General features: G+C 43.3%; 1 protein-coding gene and 1 pseudogene across 1 annotated transcript; both read left to right on the top strand.

The window, feature by feature from the left end:
- Positions 1 to 1,138: 1,138 nt before the first annotated feature.
- LOC109946097 (proline-rich receptor-like protein kinase PERK8) lies at positions 1,139 to 9,027 on the top strand. Its single transcript, XM_035967543.1, has 4 exons — positions 1,139 to 2,815; positions 4,077 to 4,579; positions 4,671 to 8,538; positions 8,637 to 9,027. Exon 1 carries the CDS (start codon positions 1,429 to 1,431, stop codon positions 2,530 to 2,532), a length of 1,104 nt encoding a protein of 367 aa, XP_035823436.1. The 5' UTR covers positions 1,139 to 1,428; the 3' UTR covers positions 2,533 to 2,815; positions 4,077 to 4,579; positions 4,671 to 8,538; positions 8,637 to 9,027.
- Positions 2,562 to 8,115, top strand: LOC118477091 (putative pentatricopeptide repeat-containing protein At3g23330; annotated as a pseudogene).
- Positions 9,028 to 19,006: the final 9,979 nt, after the last annotated feature.

Below are 19,006 nucleotides of genomic sequence, written 5' to 3'. Positions count from 1 at the left end.
AATTTAGAGAACGTTGCTGGAGATGATGAAGATATAGAGAACAGAATCTTTTAGAGTGTGCTGTAAAGGACAGGGAATATTCCTTTAGAGGATGAAATTTAGAGGACGTTGTTGTAGACAGCCTAAGACCTGCTGTTTTAGTTTATTTCAGCAGGCGGCTTGAAACAATGTGCGGAGATGAGACAAGCCATATCGCCGAAGGCGGCATGTTGTTTCTAGGGACTAATTTTTAGTCCCTATATTTTATTCCACTTTAGTTACAAAATTATATTTGTCAATTTATATACTAAAGATGGAGGGACTAAACATTAGTCCCTAGAAACCAAACACCCCTAAAGATGGAGGGACAGGAGAAGACGTATGCACTACGTCTATTCTAAAAAAAGACAAAGATAATAGTCCTTTTATTGTATTATTTATAACAGGTGTGTATGTAATAATTCTATATAAAGGTGTATGCCGATAAGCGAAATAGAAGAACAGTACCACTCGTATAAGGATCAGCGCTCTGTGATGTCCTCGAGTCTATAGTCTACCAGACTCTGGATACAAAATCTATAAAAATGAATTACCTATGTAAAGTGTACATTTAATTTTACTCTGTAAAATACTGTAGGGACCCATCCTTTAGTGAGTTGATAAAAAAAAGAGAAGAAGAAAGTTGTTCAGTCACTGTTAAGATTTCATGTTAATAGTCGCAAGACACTCAATTCCCCAGGTTATCTTTCCCTTGTTTTCTTATCTTGGAATCCTCAGAGATAGAGGGAGAAGGGTTCACCTTTTAACTGTGTTGCCCTGCTATGTTTCTCTGCAAGAACTTTAGCAGGTTGACCGACAAATACTTTCCTAAAAAAACGAGGAAAATGAACTTGAAACCATAAAAGGTGCCATGTCCAATGCGAAGCTTTTGTTAGACTGTCTCGAGTAGCACGTGGAGGTAAAATGACAGAAGGAATGCGAGTACGTAAGGGTGTGTTCGTTTGTTCCGGAATTATGATGTAGAACCAATTCAATTATGAATGTTTATCTAATTTGTATAAGCTTTAATCATCTGGAACTATTCATGACCTCAATGCTAAACAAACGAACGCACTCTAATTGAGATGCCCTTCCAGCAGAACATGTATGCGGACGTGTAAATCTATACTACCTATTAAGAACGTAAGGGGTAGGCTGCCTCCCGCTGTTCTGCCATCCAACGATCTCAACCGTCCGTCCGTACCTCTGTTTCGTCGTCCGTCGGATGCTGCCCAGCCCCGCGCGTACATCACTCTGGTCGTCACTCGTCAGCCCTCCGCTCCCCCAATCCATCCCTCCTCCTCACGCCCCTCTCTCACCTAACCGCCCAGCCACAATCCCCCAGCAACCGTAGCTCCGATCCCACCGCCGACGCCCTAGCCCTGATTTCGCCACACGGCGGGGGCGGCGATGCACAAGAGCAAGGGGAAGTTCTCCGGCATCCTGCACAAGGGCTTCAAGCCTGACAAGCGGAGATGCACACGCCGCCGTCCGCGAGCCACGATGCGCTCCACCCTCGACCGCCAATCCCGTCTCAGCATAGCGCAACTGCCGCCGCCCCGCGACGCTCGCGTCGTCATCCTCGCGAGACAGCCGCCATCCTTCCCCCGCCCCGCGCCGCTCGCGATGCCAACGCCACGCGCTCTCCGACGCCATCCCACGGGAGCTCACCAGCTGCGCCTACCTCAACGTCATAGATCTCCATGGCAACCAGCTGTCCGGTCCCATCCCCGAGGAGCTCGGCCTCCTCGTCCGCTATCAACCTTCGATGTCTCCCACAACCGCCTCTCGGGCCCCATCCCCGTGCTCCTCGCTAACCGCACCGGTGCTGGCACGGCAGCCGTCGGGACGGCGAGGTTCAATGCCAGCTCCTTCGTAGGGAATAAGGGCCCGGGAGACCGTGATCGACGTCCGCCGCGCCCCACGCCGCTCGCGATGCCCCCATCGGGCCTCGGTCTTCTCCCCCTTACCCCTATCCACACGGCGTCACCCCTCCCCTCTTTCGTCGGCATCGAGATCAACGATGAACGGCGGTGGCGCAGCGCCTCCACCCCCACCCCTCGGGTTGTCCCTCTCGGGCCTCGGCCTTCTCCCCCTTACCCCTGTCCACACAACGTCGCCCGCTCCCCTTCGCCGGCATCAACGATGAACGACGGCGGCGTTACTCCTCGGAGCAGCTCCTCTTCGACGTTCCCTCCAATGCAGGTGCCGGTTGGCGGGCGCAGCAGGTATGGCTTAACGCTTCAATTGAGATCTGTGTGGGGTCCAGGTTTTCTGGTTTCTCTGGGAGGAGCTCATCGATGCGTCCATTTGTGTCTGCAGCTCGGTGGGGTGCGGCGTGGTGACGGGGAGATCTTCGGGTCGGTGGAGCCCGCGACGCCAGCGCGGCTGTGCGGAAGGGACGCCGCGGCTGGGGACTCGCTGGGACAGAGGCAGCAGCCCAGTCCCGGGTTGCTCGATCTCCATGCTTTCGACACGGACGACCTGATTAGACCGCACAGGAATATGATGTAGTGGCACCGCCAGGTCCGATCTGCTTGTGCATGTCACCCGTCGCTGGCAAGGTAAGCTGCCTTCATTCGATGTCACGCTCTAGCTTTGTTGATTGCGGCTTGGTTGTTGATTTCCAAGCTACCTGGATATCGCCAGCGTGCAAACCTTCGTCCTTAAGAGTGCGTGCGTGGTGTTCCTCAACGTGAGTCCGCAGCTGAGGCACGGCAAGGGCGACACCAACACCTGCGAGCTCTGCGAGCGCAGCCTCCTCGACGCCCTCTGCTTCTGGAAGCTCGGTTGCAAGGTACACTGCCGCCATCCCAGTCCCTACCACATCAGTTTCCGCATTACCAAGGCTATAAATGGCAGACATCAAACACTTGTGGACAAACTTTAAATGGTAGGAATTCATACATTTGTGAATAGCTGGAATAGTAAATTACATAATCATTTCATTTGGGCCTACTTGGGAAGGTGGGATTTTGATCGTGAAGGGATTTTATGCAACTCTGAAGCAAATTCCCTCATTCAGGCACTACCTAGAGGTATGTCCATCTCTGGATATATAGATATCATATATTGATGCCCAGCAGGCCATCAATATTCATTTGATGGACACACAAGCTCATAGATTACCAACTGTGCTCCTATTGTCTAGACACATGAAAAGGTCATTGGTGGACGTCTAGCCAACCTAATGATACAAAAATAACACTGGATACATGCATCATTGGAGGAAGGGATCGGCTGATTTTTTTAGAGTTTGGGAATCCCCCTAAATTCTAATGAGAATAATTTAAATAAAGTACATGCAACCAGGAAGAGACTATGTTATGTTTAATTGACTCAATCTTTTATTTTTCCTTGGATTGGATGAGACCATTGCTTATTTTCCTTGCTTAAAAGAGAAAGGCAGGGTACAAGAGCTAGATTATTAACTAAAGAAACCTAAATTATTTAAAACTACATACAATAAAAACAATTGTTGAATTATGTGTTGAAGTAATTATTGTTATCAATGAAATTGTAGATTAGGGAACAGGCACCATAAACTAATCTATAAATAACAAAGGTGCTGTTTGGAGTTTATATATCCAGGAACATGTCATCATTTGATAAGTTGATATACCCATAGAACTGACTTGATAGTTGATAAGCTATGCAAATTGCAAATAACTAAACATAATGTAGATAATACAAGACAACATGTTATACCATTTGACCCTCCTGAATATTCCTTGCAGCAAAGAGCCCCCATCCAAGAATTCCACATCGACCACAAGAGACCTTCAAATTTTTAGTTTTCTGTAACCATCAGTCTGGTTATCAGTGTGCTAACACAACCTTGTATCTAATGCACAACAGTTACTCAGAAACTTAACCTGTAAATAGCGAACTAGCTCTTTAAATGTTGAAAAAGAATGATCATCCTTACATTATTGAAAAAAAATATTGTCAATGTATTATTGGAACAATTTGTAAGGATATGCAAGCATTGTGGCAAAATAGAATTATAGTAATTTTTTATACATTGTTATTTACAACAGTATTTTTATTCGTTTCAGTGTTATTGGGGGATCTTCATCATTGCCGACCTTTTCTTGGTCACTTGGCTCACTACAACGAGGCTCAAAGCGCTCTGGAGGCTGGTTACCTGCGCCCTCTTCTCATGGAGGGTGGTCTGCCGACATCTACCAAGGCAGAAGAAGCTCCTTGAGGAAGCTCCATTGTTTTACACCCAGAGAGGCAGATGGATTTTGCCTCAAATTGTTTCTCTAGGGCAGCAACAACACATCATCAGATTTATTTTCATGTCTTTGTTGTATGATACCAATCTTGCATATATGTGCATAGTTAGTTAGTTACTACCATTTCAAGCATTCTAACAAAGTTCTATTGTCAGGAAGAATCGTAGGGTACTGAAGAAAATATAATATCCTAAACATTATCTTCTGTTATCCCAATCGACATTTTTGGTCCTAGACTTCTGGTTGTCTTTTCTACTTCAACAGATCTCCCTATACAGGTCCAAGGCTAGCTACAACTAGATTATTCTCACCAATGAAAGGTACTTGCCCCGACTGATTTTGTTTGTCTGTTGTTATTGCACAATTTTCTATGATTTGTCCCTATCTCGAGCTTATGTTTTGCGATTGCAGAATATCTTTTTATGCCTAAGAAGTGAAGCTGCAACACGCTAGAGCTATCGTGCTCGTGGCAAGACAAAGCCTTCTTTTGTGATGATGGAATCCAACTCGTTCCCTTATTCTAAGGCATCCTTACGGAATTCTATTGCTATATGGCTAATTCAATGGTATGCATCTTTTCTCCCATGCCAAACTTATTCATTTGACAGCAGCAACCATCAAAATCAGAATGGTCTTTCTTATTTCCTGGAGAACTAGACTTATTTGATTCATTAGAATCACTTCCAGTGATGGACATTTTGTTTTTAGATCTCCTTTTTCTGATTTGTCATTTGAGTTTCTGATTTGTCCATAATTTAGAGGAAATGGAGGTGGTTTATCTTTGTAGGTAACAGTTACCAAGACTACATTGTATGATGCCATGCTTTAGTGTGGCCAATAATTTCACTAGCCATCAGGTCCTCGAACTTTCCAGCACTATATTCATGCTTCAAGCCACCACTGGCAAAACCCATGATTGGAAAGATATTTTCCCCGATCTTATATACATGCAAACTACAACCATGGACAGGAAGGTATGCCAAGTTGACAACACAGCAGTTCAAGCAATCATGTTCTTTGAAATCAATTTAGGCACAAATCTCACAGCCTTTCTTGAAATATCAGTGGCAACCTCAGAAGTAATAATGGGAAGGTAACAATAAATATTTGGTATCTATCTTTCTGAATTAAGGATAGGACGATATTCCATATTCATTGCTGATGATATCTAGGAGAAATAATTATATAGGTCAATCAAATGTGACCTTTTATGTGAAGATTATTGTGTGCTTGGTTTTACTGTTTACACAATGAGCCAAAGACATGCCATGTAGTTTCTTGAGCTATTGCATCGAAGCTTACTGAGCTATTTTTTATTTAATTACTGAACTATTTTGACATTCACTACTTGCTGCCTAATCTGCTAAGAGTTTCTTTAAAGTAGGCTGACTTAATAAGGACATTTCAGCACAGGCGCGATGCGACACCAATAGCTAGCGGCACAGCATGGCGCGACACCATAAATCAGCAGGGCGGCGTGTCGAAAGCAGGCACGGGCATGGCTTCCTCTCCTCCCCTGTTTCTTCTCTTCTCAATCTCATGTGCTTTCTCTTCTCTCAATCACCCTGCCTCCTCTCCTAGATGCTGGTACAACCCTGCTTTAATCTCCTCTCCACCCCCTTCTTGTATGCGTTTTTTTTGTGTCATTTCCTCTATACAAGGACTTGGAGAAGGAGCAAAGGAGGCAACCTAGCTTGAAGACGGCGTTGGTGTCCATGAAGGTGTCCTTTGCAAATGTGATGTCGTAAGACAGGATCAGAAGAACTGAAGCCAGTATCGGAGGGACATAAAAATTGCACTGCAGCAAGATGTCTCTCTCTCTCTCTACATGGTGTTTAGTCGTAAGCCCGTTGCATTTCTGCTGAGGACGTCTAGCATTTTTGATTTTGTCTTACATGTGGCCAAGCTGTGGAAGAAGCCGTGGCACGAGGAGAATGTCCACCAAGCTCTAGAGCGGGCATTCACGAGGCCGCTCGGCGCTCTGCCTCGCCTCCCTCCTTTCCTGTTGTCTCAAGTTAGTGCCTTCCTTTGCTTTTCGATAAATTTCACAAGCACGAAGCAGCCTAATCAATAATCGGTTGCCTGTCTGAAGGACTCCGCATTATGATTTCCGCCTCTTTTGAATTGTTCCCGGACATTGGAGCTTTTGGCCTTGTTGCAAGTGGCAAATCCCTTGTGCTTAAAGGTTGCAATGTAGTGGTCCGTTGCATCGCACGGGCACTCACCTATTACAATATATTTATAAAAAATTATCAGATCTCATCCACGCTGAGCTTCTCTGGTCAGTCACCAGGCTCAAGATCTTATTTCCAGCCTTGATATTGTTGCAAAGCAACCATATCAACATAATCTAGGTCGAGTTATTGAGGCACTACAAAATACTATTAATTTTGCACTTTTTAGAAAATCTATTCAACGTGGTGCAGTTCCTGGCGTGACATCTCCTATCAGACCACTAAGACCAACCTATACAAGGTGATCCAATCCCCCAAGCCCTATTCTTTGTCTTATTAGTCCATTTTTGTTTTGGTATCCTTGTTCTTGGGAGTGGCAACAGATTATCTGATGTGTTAGATTATGTAGTTCCTATTCAGCGACGTTATTGCTCCTTTGACTTTGTTTAACTTTCAGAAATCAGAAATGGTACATGTGCTTATTCCTTTAGAGGATGTGACCTATGGTGTTATTTTCTACTCTCTTTTTTTAAGTTCTAAAGTAGTTGCCATCTGTTGAACATTATATATACAAGCTTACTAAATGTGATATATGTTTGTACCTTACTAAATTACTGAATGCATCTTTATTTATTTTTTAATTACTTGGAGCTGTGAATCAACAAGAAATTTTTACCACTAAATTACTAAGGGCTTGCAGGGCCCATAAAAATACCATGTTAGCTGAGGAAGTAGCCAAGAAAATAATGGAGCTTGAACCTAGGAGCATTGGGTCTCATGTAGTATTGTCAAATATGTATTCAGCTTTTGGGAGATGGAATGAAGCAGCACACCTACGAGAATCCATGAGAAAAAGGGTATGGAGAAGGATCCAGCTTGTAGTTGGATTGAAGTGAAGAGCAAACTGCATGTCTTTGTAGCTCATGATAGGTCCCACCCTTGGTATGACAGGATTATTGATGCACTGAATCCTTTCTCAGAGCAGATGGCACGCGAAGGTCATGTACCCAATACAGAGGATGTTTTCCAGAATATTGAAGAAGAGCACAAGTCATATGTGTTATGTGTTCACAGTGAGAAACTTGCTATAGTGTTTGGTATTATAAGCACGCCTGCTGGAACAAAAATTCGTGTGATGAAGAATCTCCGAGTCTGTATTGATTGCCACACAGTAACTAAATTTATTTCAAAGTTAGCTGATAGGGAGATTGTGGTGCATGATGCAAACTGTTTCCACCACTTTAAGGATGGAAACTGTTCCTACAAGGACTTTTGGTGATCGGGCAACCACTTGGGATTATCATATGTGTTGCGATATAAAGTGAATTGCTTATTTTTCTCTATCAACTTAAGCTTTTGGGTTGAATTGGTTGGATCATGCAACGAGTTCCAATCATTGCGAGAACATTAGAGCCATCTAAACACTATATGTTCTTACTCTTTTATTATATTAAGGTAAACTTACTCTTACTTTCAATAGCTGCTCTATCACTGTACAAAATTCAGCTCGTAGAGTGTGTTGAGATTTTTTTTTGTACATGAAATTGCAATTTCATCTGCTTTTGATGCCAGTTCTGCAATCCATCAAAGTACTAGCTACAGTGTGCTCAATTTCTCAAATTATGTTTTCATTGTTGAATCATGGTCACCTTATCCCCACCTTGCATAAAGAATAAAGAAAGGTATGGATTCTTGAAGTGTGCTTCAATAGTTAATCATCCAACCTCAATGTCCACCTTGACAGTGGTAAACACTGATTGATAGCACCAATACCCATACTATATTGAATGTAGCATCACCTTGCATTGTGTAGCTGTATTGAATATAGCACCAACACTCATACTTGTAATCATTTGACTGAGTGAGCACCCTGCAGCAATCTTTTTCTGAATCAAGATCTTTCATGGGCTGTTATCTCAGTTTCTTCTCATGTTTGACCATATGCTCATAACATTTGCTCCCTCCATTCACAAATATATTAGGCTGTTGACTTTTTTCTAAAAACTTTGACAACTCGTCGTATTTGGTGAACTTGACAAATATCTATCTGAAGATACAGAAAAAAAGATCGCCATTCTCATTTGGTGGAAGGTGCTTCTCCAAAGGTATATATATTTTGTTGTATGAGCCCATAACTGTTTATTGCTATGAGCTGTACTGTTTACTTATATATATTTTGCTTCAACCTGTGTATGTTGGACAGTGACAGGATAGCTGGACTGTGTGCAACCGGTGCTGCCTGTGTGTCTGTGCATGTCCATGTCCCCCTTTGGCGTTGGCGATCTCCTTGTCTCCCTGTCTGCAAGTGCAACACTGGAAGTCTGCAATCGGTGCTGGCGTGCTGCACTGCTGCCTGTGTCGACTGTGTCTTTGTCTGTGTGTGCATGAGCCATATCCCTGTCTCTATTTGGCATTGGCGTCTTGGGCTCTTGGATCTTGGCGAATTGGGATTGGAGATGTCCCTGTCTCCCTGTGAGTGTGTGCAACCGATAATAGCAGTAGCACTACTGCAGAGAACCTGAATGTATTTTTCATGCTGCCAGCCTGCCAGTCTATGAACTATGATCAATGTGAATCAAAACTTTGTATTCAAATTTGTGAGTTAGAACTTTGTATGGCTAAGTGAGATTCTTCGTATGTTTTTCAAAAATGTTAATCAGAACTTTATATTCTTCCACTTTAAATAGGCAGTTAATGTGGATAAAATCAATTTGGCTAGCTCGGGAGTACCCATGCCCAGTCCTGCCGGTGTAGAGCGCACTGTGTCGGGGCAGGCGCTCGAGCGCGGAGCCGGGGCGTCGAGTGCGTAGTGTTGGAGCCGGGGCGTTGCTGCAATGTTAACCTGTCATTCCGTGTTATATATATATATATTTTTATTGGTATTATATGATCCCGTTGCAACGCACGGGCACTCACCTAGTAGAGATGATGAGGAGAGAGATTGGAGAGCCGGCGCACATTTTCCGCGTCTTTATCCGTCTTCTTCTGAAACCGTTGTCCTTTGCACATCCACATTTGCTTAGGTCTGCCGGACAAAGTCATAGCTTGATAAATAAGATATAGCCTGCCAGATTCTTTAGACTCTGCTCACTCACTGATGCGAGATGCCTTTTACATAGCTGTCCCTGCTCCACAACTGGACATATAAGGATTCGTTTGGTACAGCTCCAACGGCTCTGCTCTCAACGAGAATCACTCCTGTCGAGCTAAACGATAAAAATCTAAACTGCTTTATAGTGGGAGTTGACTGAATCTAGTCTATACTTTATACTAGAAAGTGGGAGCCAAAAAACCGGCTTCCCATCACTCCCAACCTGCTCCCCACTGTTACCCTCTCACGAATCACTTCACAGCCTATTTGTCAAACGATTCTCGTCAAATAGATTCACTTCCAATAAAGAAGCACTCAGAATCACTCTATTAGAGAATCAGCTCTCGGAGCTAGAGAATCATGGAGCGGAGCTCTGCCAAACAATCCCTAACTCGATCGGTTAGTCTAATTAGTTATAATGTGATTAGTCATATTAACCTGAGTTTACATATGCCCCGTTTTGTTAGAGGGACTAATCTTTAGTCCCTGATTTTTAGTCCTGTTTAGTCCTTATTTTGCCAAACAAAAAGATTAAAGTAGGGACTAATTGGTTTTAGTCTCTAGTCACTCACATGAATACTAAAGGGACTAAAGGGCAACATTTACTCCAATACCCTTGTCTAGAAAACTGACTTGAAACAAGAAAATGAGTATTTCGGTCTCTATATGTTGCATTTAATGTATTTAAAATATGTTTAGTCTCTACAAGCAAACAAGGTAAGGACTAAAGTTTGATCACTAGACTAAACTTTTTTTATAATTAATGGAACCAAACGAGGCTATAATTTGGTAACTATGTGTTATACTGTGAATTTTCTTCCTGGCTATAGAATTTGAAAGAAGGGGCCATCTTTTGAATTCATAACTCTTTCGACTTATATTTGTACTTAAATTTTTTTTACTCATTTGGTTGGTGTATGGTCAGTGAATTCTATCCTTCAGTCGAAAGGCCGATGCATAAATGATATTCCAAAGATGAAGATAGGAAATTTGTGACTCAAAAGTTTTTTACCATTCGATACGTTTCTGAATGTACTATATGTATATAGCGTGCTATTTCACACTTTTTTTGGTGCTAGAATCGCATAAAAAGAATGTTGCAGAGTGTTTACAATCGTGTCGGCGCTTTCATCACCTGGACCTTGCTACTATTTCTGACGTACTAGCAAGGTAAAGTCAGTAAAAAAGAACGAAGTTACACTAAACTCATTAATCTCACAGAATAAAGGTGAAGCTACAGTTCTCGCCCACTCTAAAGTGTTTCCTTGTTGGTTATGTGCCATGTGAGTGACAGCAAAAAAATATATATATATAATTATATTCGTACACATAACTAGAAGCCACTAAACCTAGCTACCATTATTGGCGACCCCGTAGTCATGTTTTTAGGTCGTTATTCCCCTTTTTCAGAGTCTGTGGCAGATGATACGCAGACGTATGCCACGCGATTAAAATATTCCATCGGTGGATTGCACGAATCATTCCGTGTAAAGACAAAAGTCGATTGAAATGACCAAAAGGCGGTCATAATCACCATCACGTACCCCGCTGCCGCCCTCCTCGTGCAAATACTATTATATCTTCGCCTCCGCCTCCAAAACCTCAAGCGCTACGGGCACCAGCCGCACCACTCCGCTGGAGATGGCCAAACGGGTCGACCGACCATCAAACACGCTTACAAAATTAGATTAGGTCTTTTCAAGCCTGCGGGCTCGTTTCTCTGTTCGAGCCCGTTCCACTGTGAGCCTAAACAGACTGACCTGGTAAACATGAAAAAACCAGCTTGTCGGGTTTAGAGGTAAACGTGCATGCCCCGCTTAGTTTTTTGTCCGGGTCTGACTCGCTTATTCGTGCCGGAATGGCTTGGACCCATATAAAAGTGGGTCGGACCGGACAAAAAAATGTGCTTCGAGCTGGGCATTCGGGCTTCGAGCTTTCTATATATCTATACACTACACCGCCATGAGAACTATTGACTGATGTTTTGGGATAGTGTGGCTCGCTTTCATTCAGCAGAAAATAAGGGGAAAATTCGGAAGGCATGCACTATATATATATATATATATATATATATATATATATATATATATATATATATATATATATATATATATATATATATATATATATATATATATATATATATATATATATATATATATATATATATATATATATATATATATACACTACTCTATAAGGTTGTAAGGAGGGCGTCCATAGTTGTACGCTATGCCCCCGCCCCTGCGATGCGTGTCCCTGACCCGCTCTCCGTCGATGGAAGGACGCAATTCCATGGATGCCTCCGCGTCCACCCCGCCATCCCCGTCCTCGCCCCGTTCTCCATCGATAGAAGGGCGCCATTCCAGGGATTGCCTCCACGGCATCCCCCACCATCCTCGCCCGCGCACGCCCCCGCCATCCACAAGGCAATTCGCGTCTTTGCCCCGCTCTCCATCGATGGAAGGACGCAATTCCATGGATGCCTCCGCGTCCACCCCACCATCCCCGTCCTCGCCCCGTTCTCCACCGATAGAAGGGCGCCATTCCAGGGATTGCCTCCACGACATCCCCACCATCCTCGCTCGCACCCTCCCTCACACCCCATTGTCCTTGCCCTCCTCCTCGTAGGTCCTCGACGCCCCTTCCCCAACCGCTGTTGTCCCCGCATATTTGGATCCGGGATTCGCTTGAGTTGCCTCGCCTCGCCGTGGACCCACCGCGGCAGTCAGGGAGCATGGTGGGCGGGAGGAGATGGGGAGGATCGGAGGAGGAGGTGAAGCTCAACATCGACAACATGTTCGTGACGCTTGAGTCCCTCAAGAAGAAGGGCAACAAGGACAGGGCGGTCAGGCCATCCTCTAGGAAGAAGCACAACGCAGGGCCCGTGCAGCAGCAGTAGCAGGAACCACCTTAGAAGGAGGTCTTCTGGGCTCCTGCACCGCTCACTACCGACGCCCTCTCTCGCGGGCTTCCCCACTAACGTCGACGACTCGCTCGACAACCCGGATCTAGGGCCCTTCCTCCTCAACCAGGCGTGTGACACCATGGTATTGGGTGAGGGCGACGGCGCCGCGTGTGCTTGAGTTCGTCGAGCGCGCCCCGAGGGTGCTCGAGCGATGCGGTGAGGGCGCCGAGCTCGAGCTCGCCATGAGTCTCCACGTCGCTGCTGCCATCCACTGCGGGCTCGGCCGCCACGCTGGCGCCATCCTCGTCCTCGAGCGTGTTGTGACAGTCGTGACGCCGGCGCAAGAACCTTCTGCCAACAGCGAGGCTGAGGCCGGTGCAGCAGGCGGCGTCGATGACCAGCAATGGCATTCTGCCGAGTCCGGCTAGAGGGGTGAGGAGTGGTCTCTCTTCGCCTTCTTGCGGCCAAACACCTGCAATTATTCTTTGGTTAAGGCAATTTCTGAATGAACACGAAAAAACATACAGAGAGAAACGTCAGTAGCTCTACATAGAAAATATGGGGATGGGGGATTGTATCAGAATTAGTAAGGGAGGCTTACCTTTGTCTGTTAGACTGGGTGCAAAAACAATTATAGAGGCAGAGCTAAACCGACTAATATCTTTCATACTACATACTTGATCAGAAAGATACGGTAGCTTTCTCTGTGACTAGGGATGTAAACCTAACAAGGATTGGCTCATTAAATATTCTTCTTCTTTATTTCTGCTTTACTCTCCACAAAACAGAATGGCTTTACTCTAGCTGCCCTTTTTGTCTGTGATTACACTAATAGATTTTTTTCTGTAGTTGGATGAATGTTGTTCATCACATATAACATGCGAGCATTAAGTTTATGAACATGTTAGTTATCAGTTTTTCTGCATCTTCATTAGTATTAACTTTGCCAGTGCTTGTGATATGTGATGGGGAGTCCACGAGGTCATTTCCCGAGCGCTGATGTGAGCTACGATGCCTACTGCAATGGTGCTTGTGTTTGGTGTTTCTTGTGATGCATCTACATTCAGTCAAATAGGTGATAGGGGTTAGTCTTCAAAGTTGTTAATACTATCTCTGACTTGATGACTTGGAACTTCATCTTCTTTTTTTCCATCAAAGTGTGAGGTGATGACTCTGCTTGTTCTTAATGCTGACTATTTTAGTTGTTCTGTATCATATTGTTTGGATCTAGAATAACAACCTTACACTCACATATTCAGGCCGAAGTTGTTGGTTGGGTGCAGGCCAGTCAGCAGTGGCGAAGGCGAACACGATGACTGTGGGATGAAGTTTGGGTTACTCATGGACGTGCAACGTGTGGCGCACATCATGTTTGATAGGTTTTATGGGTTACTGGGGCTTCCCTGTTGATTTCGAGCCAAAATTCTCTATCGTGCTCCCAGTGCGAGGCATGTTTCTTCTCCCTCATCAAATTGCTATCGAGTTCACGCTTCTAGAAATCTGATTTTCGTTTCCAGAATTTACTTATGCAATAACATGAACCCTTTTCTAGCTCCAATTTTAATTTTAGCTTGGATGGTGTTTGCACATTTTCCCTTCTTCTAAGTCCAAATATATGGGCAACAGTTGTAGAAGCCGCAATGGAGGGGAGTACGTCGATGTTTGTTGGTCCCACTGTCGCATTAATGGACATTTCGACCACCCACCCCTCCACCCAAACTGGCATCTCTTTGCTCCCTGGTGAGTTTTCCTCTTGCTCTATCTTCTCTGTTTGTTGTTTTCGGCGTTGTCAAAATCTCAGGTGCCCCAATGGATGGAAGAACAACATGAAGAATTGAATTCCAAAGGACTTGAGGGCTACTTCATCACAACCTGTAACTGAAGATCTTGAATAACTGTGACTACATCACCATGCAAGACTAAATTTTTTATTTTATTAAGAAAGTGACCCCAAAGAAGAAGAAACAAGATGTTGTAGTGCACTCTACACAGTCATATGATGTATGTTAGTTTCTGGAAAAAACTAGATTGTTCATTGTGGTATGTGTATGACAGAAGTCTATATGTGTTTCTTTTAGTTTGTTAAGTGATCTCGGCAAGGACTAGGTAACTGTGTGTTTGTCTTAGTTGCAGTGAACTTTCTGTGTTCTTGTTAAGTGAACTCGGCAAATGAAGTATGTGCTTGTCTTAGTTGCAGTGAACTTTCTGTGTCCTTATTAAGTGAACTCGACAAATGATGTATGTGCTTGTCTTAGTTTCAGTGAACTCAATATATGTTTATGTCCACATCCTTGTGAAACTATTGATGCCAATTTTGTTCAAGTGAAACACTCGTTCTACAAACTAAAAAACTGGTTTCAGGTTGTACACAGTTTCAGACTGAAACTGGTGGTGTCACTATCAGATTTTACTGTTTTAGGCCTGAAGTTGCTGGTTCAAGATATTTTCAGGTTTAGCTTGAAGTAGCAGGTTGAAGATAGTTTCAGGTTCAGTTGTAGAAAACTGCAATGTCTCAAGTAGGCTGTGAAAAAACTGCAACCTGAAATTGTAGGACAACCTGATAAACTAAAAGTTGTAACATGAAACTGTAGGAGAACCTGATACACGGGAAACCTGTAAACAATTCAAAACCAACACCGCATATAAAGAATACAATTCATAGTTGCATTGCATTAGCTCTGGGATACAATGCAGCAAGTGCACTTCATTAGATCACATACACATATCACTTCATTAGGTTCAAAAGGTTACACTTCCTACCACACTTAATACAAACATAAGTAAATTGGTTTACCCTTTTTTCATTTCTTCTTAGTAGCACTAAAGCATGCATGAAAGTTATTAATAAAAGAAATATATGTAACAAAGTAAATATGTCTGTGTGTGGTAAACTTTAGAATATAATGTAAGAATGGTCATATGGCTCGAAGATTTCACATAATAATCGTGTCATCTTTGTTGCAATCTTTCCACCGTTTGTAGTCGTTAGTGTGTTTACTCCTTTCCCCATTTAATGGGTCGGCACAATCGATACGAGCAACCCACATGTCACACCTCTCATGGCCGACACAATCAGTCCGAGCAACCCGCGCATCGCACCTCCCGTCGAGCCCTATCGTCATTTGTGCTCGCTCCCTCTCCTCTCTGCCTCAATACTCTATTAAAATTAATAAGAGAAAATATGAATTATGCAAATACTCTTGACAAAAAAATAGTATCTATGTCAATGGTCATATATCCCACATAAATATTGTTTTCTTGTAATCGTTGTCCCTAACATTTAATCAAAAAATTTGTGTGTTGTTGCATCAAAAAACAATAACCTATACATATACAAGTGTACTCCGTTGCAACACACGTGTATATACTTAGTTACTAATTAAGAATGGACTGTGGGCGCCCACATGGCCATGCCCCTGCCTGGCTTGTCACTGTCAGACTAGGCCCACCAGTTCACCCGTGCCCCGCCTCGCCTCCCCCACAGTGCTCCCCTTACCCACCCGCGCGGGTGTAGATAACCGGCCATGCCCCGCCTTGCCCCCACTTCTGCGCTTCTCCGACCCACCCACGGCAGCAGATCCATGCGCATCGGCGCCGCTCCACCCGCATCGGCGACATGGACGAAATCTCCAACCCACCCACGGCTGTCTCTCCACCCGCATCAGCGATATGCATGGGATCTTTGCCCGCCGTCAGCGCCCACGATCAACGCTCGCCATCAGCGCCCGCAACCAGCGCTCGTACCGCCTCTCCTACAACGCCGTGATGCCTGTCGCCACGCCTGGATGCCAACCCCCTCCCCCCCACCCACCCTCTATGTGTCGCACGGATCTTAGCAAGAGCCTTTGCAAATTAGATCTGCAATGATGGTCCTCCAAGTTGTTTCTCAGGTGAGGACCAAGCCATGGAGGGAGAGGAAGCTCAGCGCTGGGTACCACGTCGGCAACAACAATGAATAGCCGGAGTCCATCGACTGGAGGGCCAAGCGCGCCGTAGCAGAAATCAACAATAGGGCAGTTGCAGTAAGCATCCATACCAATCTCCACTCTCCCCCTTTTTATTGCTCTCCTGCTACTGAAAGCTGGCCTTAATAGCTCCAGAACCTTCTAGATAGAACATGGTTAGCTTCTCTGTGCGTGGTTTCTATGTTCTCCTCAAAAAATTGTATAGCCGAGGTATATCACCTTTTCTTATTTTTAGAATTTCTTTCACTTGAAAATACAGTCGCAACTAATTAGTTGTCTTTAAAATGAGTGCTAACCAAACATGTGCAATGTCATTTTGTCCAATACCGTTTAGTTGCACCTTTATCACCGATTTAGTTTATAAGTAATTTTAGATTAGATAATGAACTTCATCTTCTACAGATTTGTAGTTTTTGTGTCATCGCATTACTGCAATCGTAATGTCTTGGACAAAGCGTGGGGTGGTGACAGTAGTGTTCCTCAAAAAAATTTGTAACGCCTCATGTCTAGAAATACAACCATTTAATCATTAGGTAAGATATAGGATGTGAAGAGATAGAGGGAGAAAGAGAAGGCCAAGAAGTATTAAACTCCCTAAAGTTTACCTAAACTCTAGGCTTAGTTCATTTAAATGCTGGTCTGTGATGGCTACTAACTCGAGCACAATTTCTAAAGCAGCTGTGATATATGGTTGAATGGCAAGTGAGAAAACTTTCCTAACCATAGAAACTACATATGTTATAGCAGACAACTCTATAGATTAGACACATCATTATGCCCTCCTGTTTTTTCCTGCATTCCGTAATCAAGGTATCATCACGTCATATTTAGAAGCCAAAATCCTTTCTCAGGATATAGGCTGCAAAATGTACAAATTATCATAATAAATTGGAATGTCCACATACCACCACTTGAATGATTGTGATCATCATTAAAATGAAAGAGGTTATGATATTATGTACATTTTGCAAGTTGCTCGAGCATGCCAATTTCATTCATTGCAACATCCATGTACTTCTTAATGCCCTAATGATTTTGATAGCCACCATTTGTTTCCTTTCGTTGCTCCAACACCTGACCAAAGGTACCTGATGTATTCTAGACACATTCAGTTACAAACATAACATGTTGCATGTATTGCACAACATGCATAATGCGGGTAATCAATTATTTCATAACACATGGCCATCCGAACTGGCCTCCCATTTTTGCTTTGATCTTGTCTGCAAACATTGAAAAGAATCTATAAGAATCAGAAATGAAGAAGTGATATATGTTTTTTGCTAAACATGGACTTTTGTTGATGTAATAGCAACAGAATTCAGGCTCTCCATGATGGTTTTGCATTTGTATGTAACTGCTATATGCTCCTGACTTTTTGTAGAGAAAAAATAAAACCAAATAAACATAACCAATATAAAGCACAAGCGCACATGTTATTACTGCATATTATTGCATTGGAACGATTTCAGCATAGCACTTTGTCCGAATTTCTACTCTACCACCGACACATTTACAAACTGCAAATCATCCATATCATTCATTGAAATAATATGCAGTAATAACATGGGATGCCTAAGAGCATGTGAGTCTTTCTCACATGCGCCCACCATCTTCTTTTTTGTGAAGATTATAACCGAACATTCGTCAATAATAAGTGAACGCTTCATCACTAATAACCGAATGTTTCATCAAGTAATAATCAAACATTTCGTCGGTAATAACCGAAAGCTTCGTCAGTAATAACTGAACACTTCGTCAGTAATAACTAAATGTTTCGTCAAGTAATAATCAAACATTTTGTTGGTAATAACCGAAAGCTTCGTCGGTAATAATCAAATGTTTCATTAGTAATAACCGTATGTTTCGTCAGTAATTACAGGATGTTTCGTCAGTAATAACCGAAGGTTTCATCGGTAATAATCGAACATTTTGTCAGTAACTATAGGACATTTCACCGGTAATAACCGAACATTTTGTTAGTAATTATAGAACATTTCGTCAATAATAACCGAACGTTTCGACAGTAATAATCGAACGTTAGTAATCACTGTTGAAGTGATAAATTACTGACTGGTGACAGAGATATTACTGAATGTTTACTATAAAAAGAAGGAGAGAAGCCATACGTCGTCTAGGGTAATGGATCTATGATCCATCACCTGGACCAACCGACCCAGGTGTAGGTCTTATCAACCGATCAAGCGTACCCACCTCCGTATCTTGCACGAGCTCCTTTGTCACACCCGATTTTGGAAGGTAAACCGCATGTGAACCATTGAGAGCACCTAAAGGGGGGTGAATAGGTGATCCTGTAAAATTCAACACTAAATAGCCCAAACTTGGTTATGAAATGTTAGTAAGATTAAAACCAAGTTGCTAAAGAGAGAACTCTTCACTTGATCGTTCCTTTAGGATGAGTATTGAACTTTGGAACAATTGCACAAGTGATTAAGCGAGAACTCTATAAGAAAAACGAATCACAATGAAAGGAGACACGAGACACGGTGATTTTATCCCGTGGTTCGGCCAATGCCTACTCCACGTTGTGGTGACCTCCTTCGGTCAAGGATTGCACTCAATCCCTCTCAAGTGATCCAATGATCAAC

The sequence above is a fragment of the Zea mays genome, chromosome 4, assembly GCF_902167145.1.
Source record: "Zea mays cultivar B73 chromosome 4, Zm-B73-REFERENCE-NAM-5.0, whole genome shotgun sequence".
Classification (NCBI taxonomy): domain Eukaryota; kingdom Viridiplantae; phylum Streptophyta; class Magnoliopsida; order Poales; family Poaceae; genus Zea; species Zea mays.
Note: the sequence above shows the minus strand (reverse complement) of the source record. Positions and strands in the feature narration are given on the sequence as shown.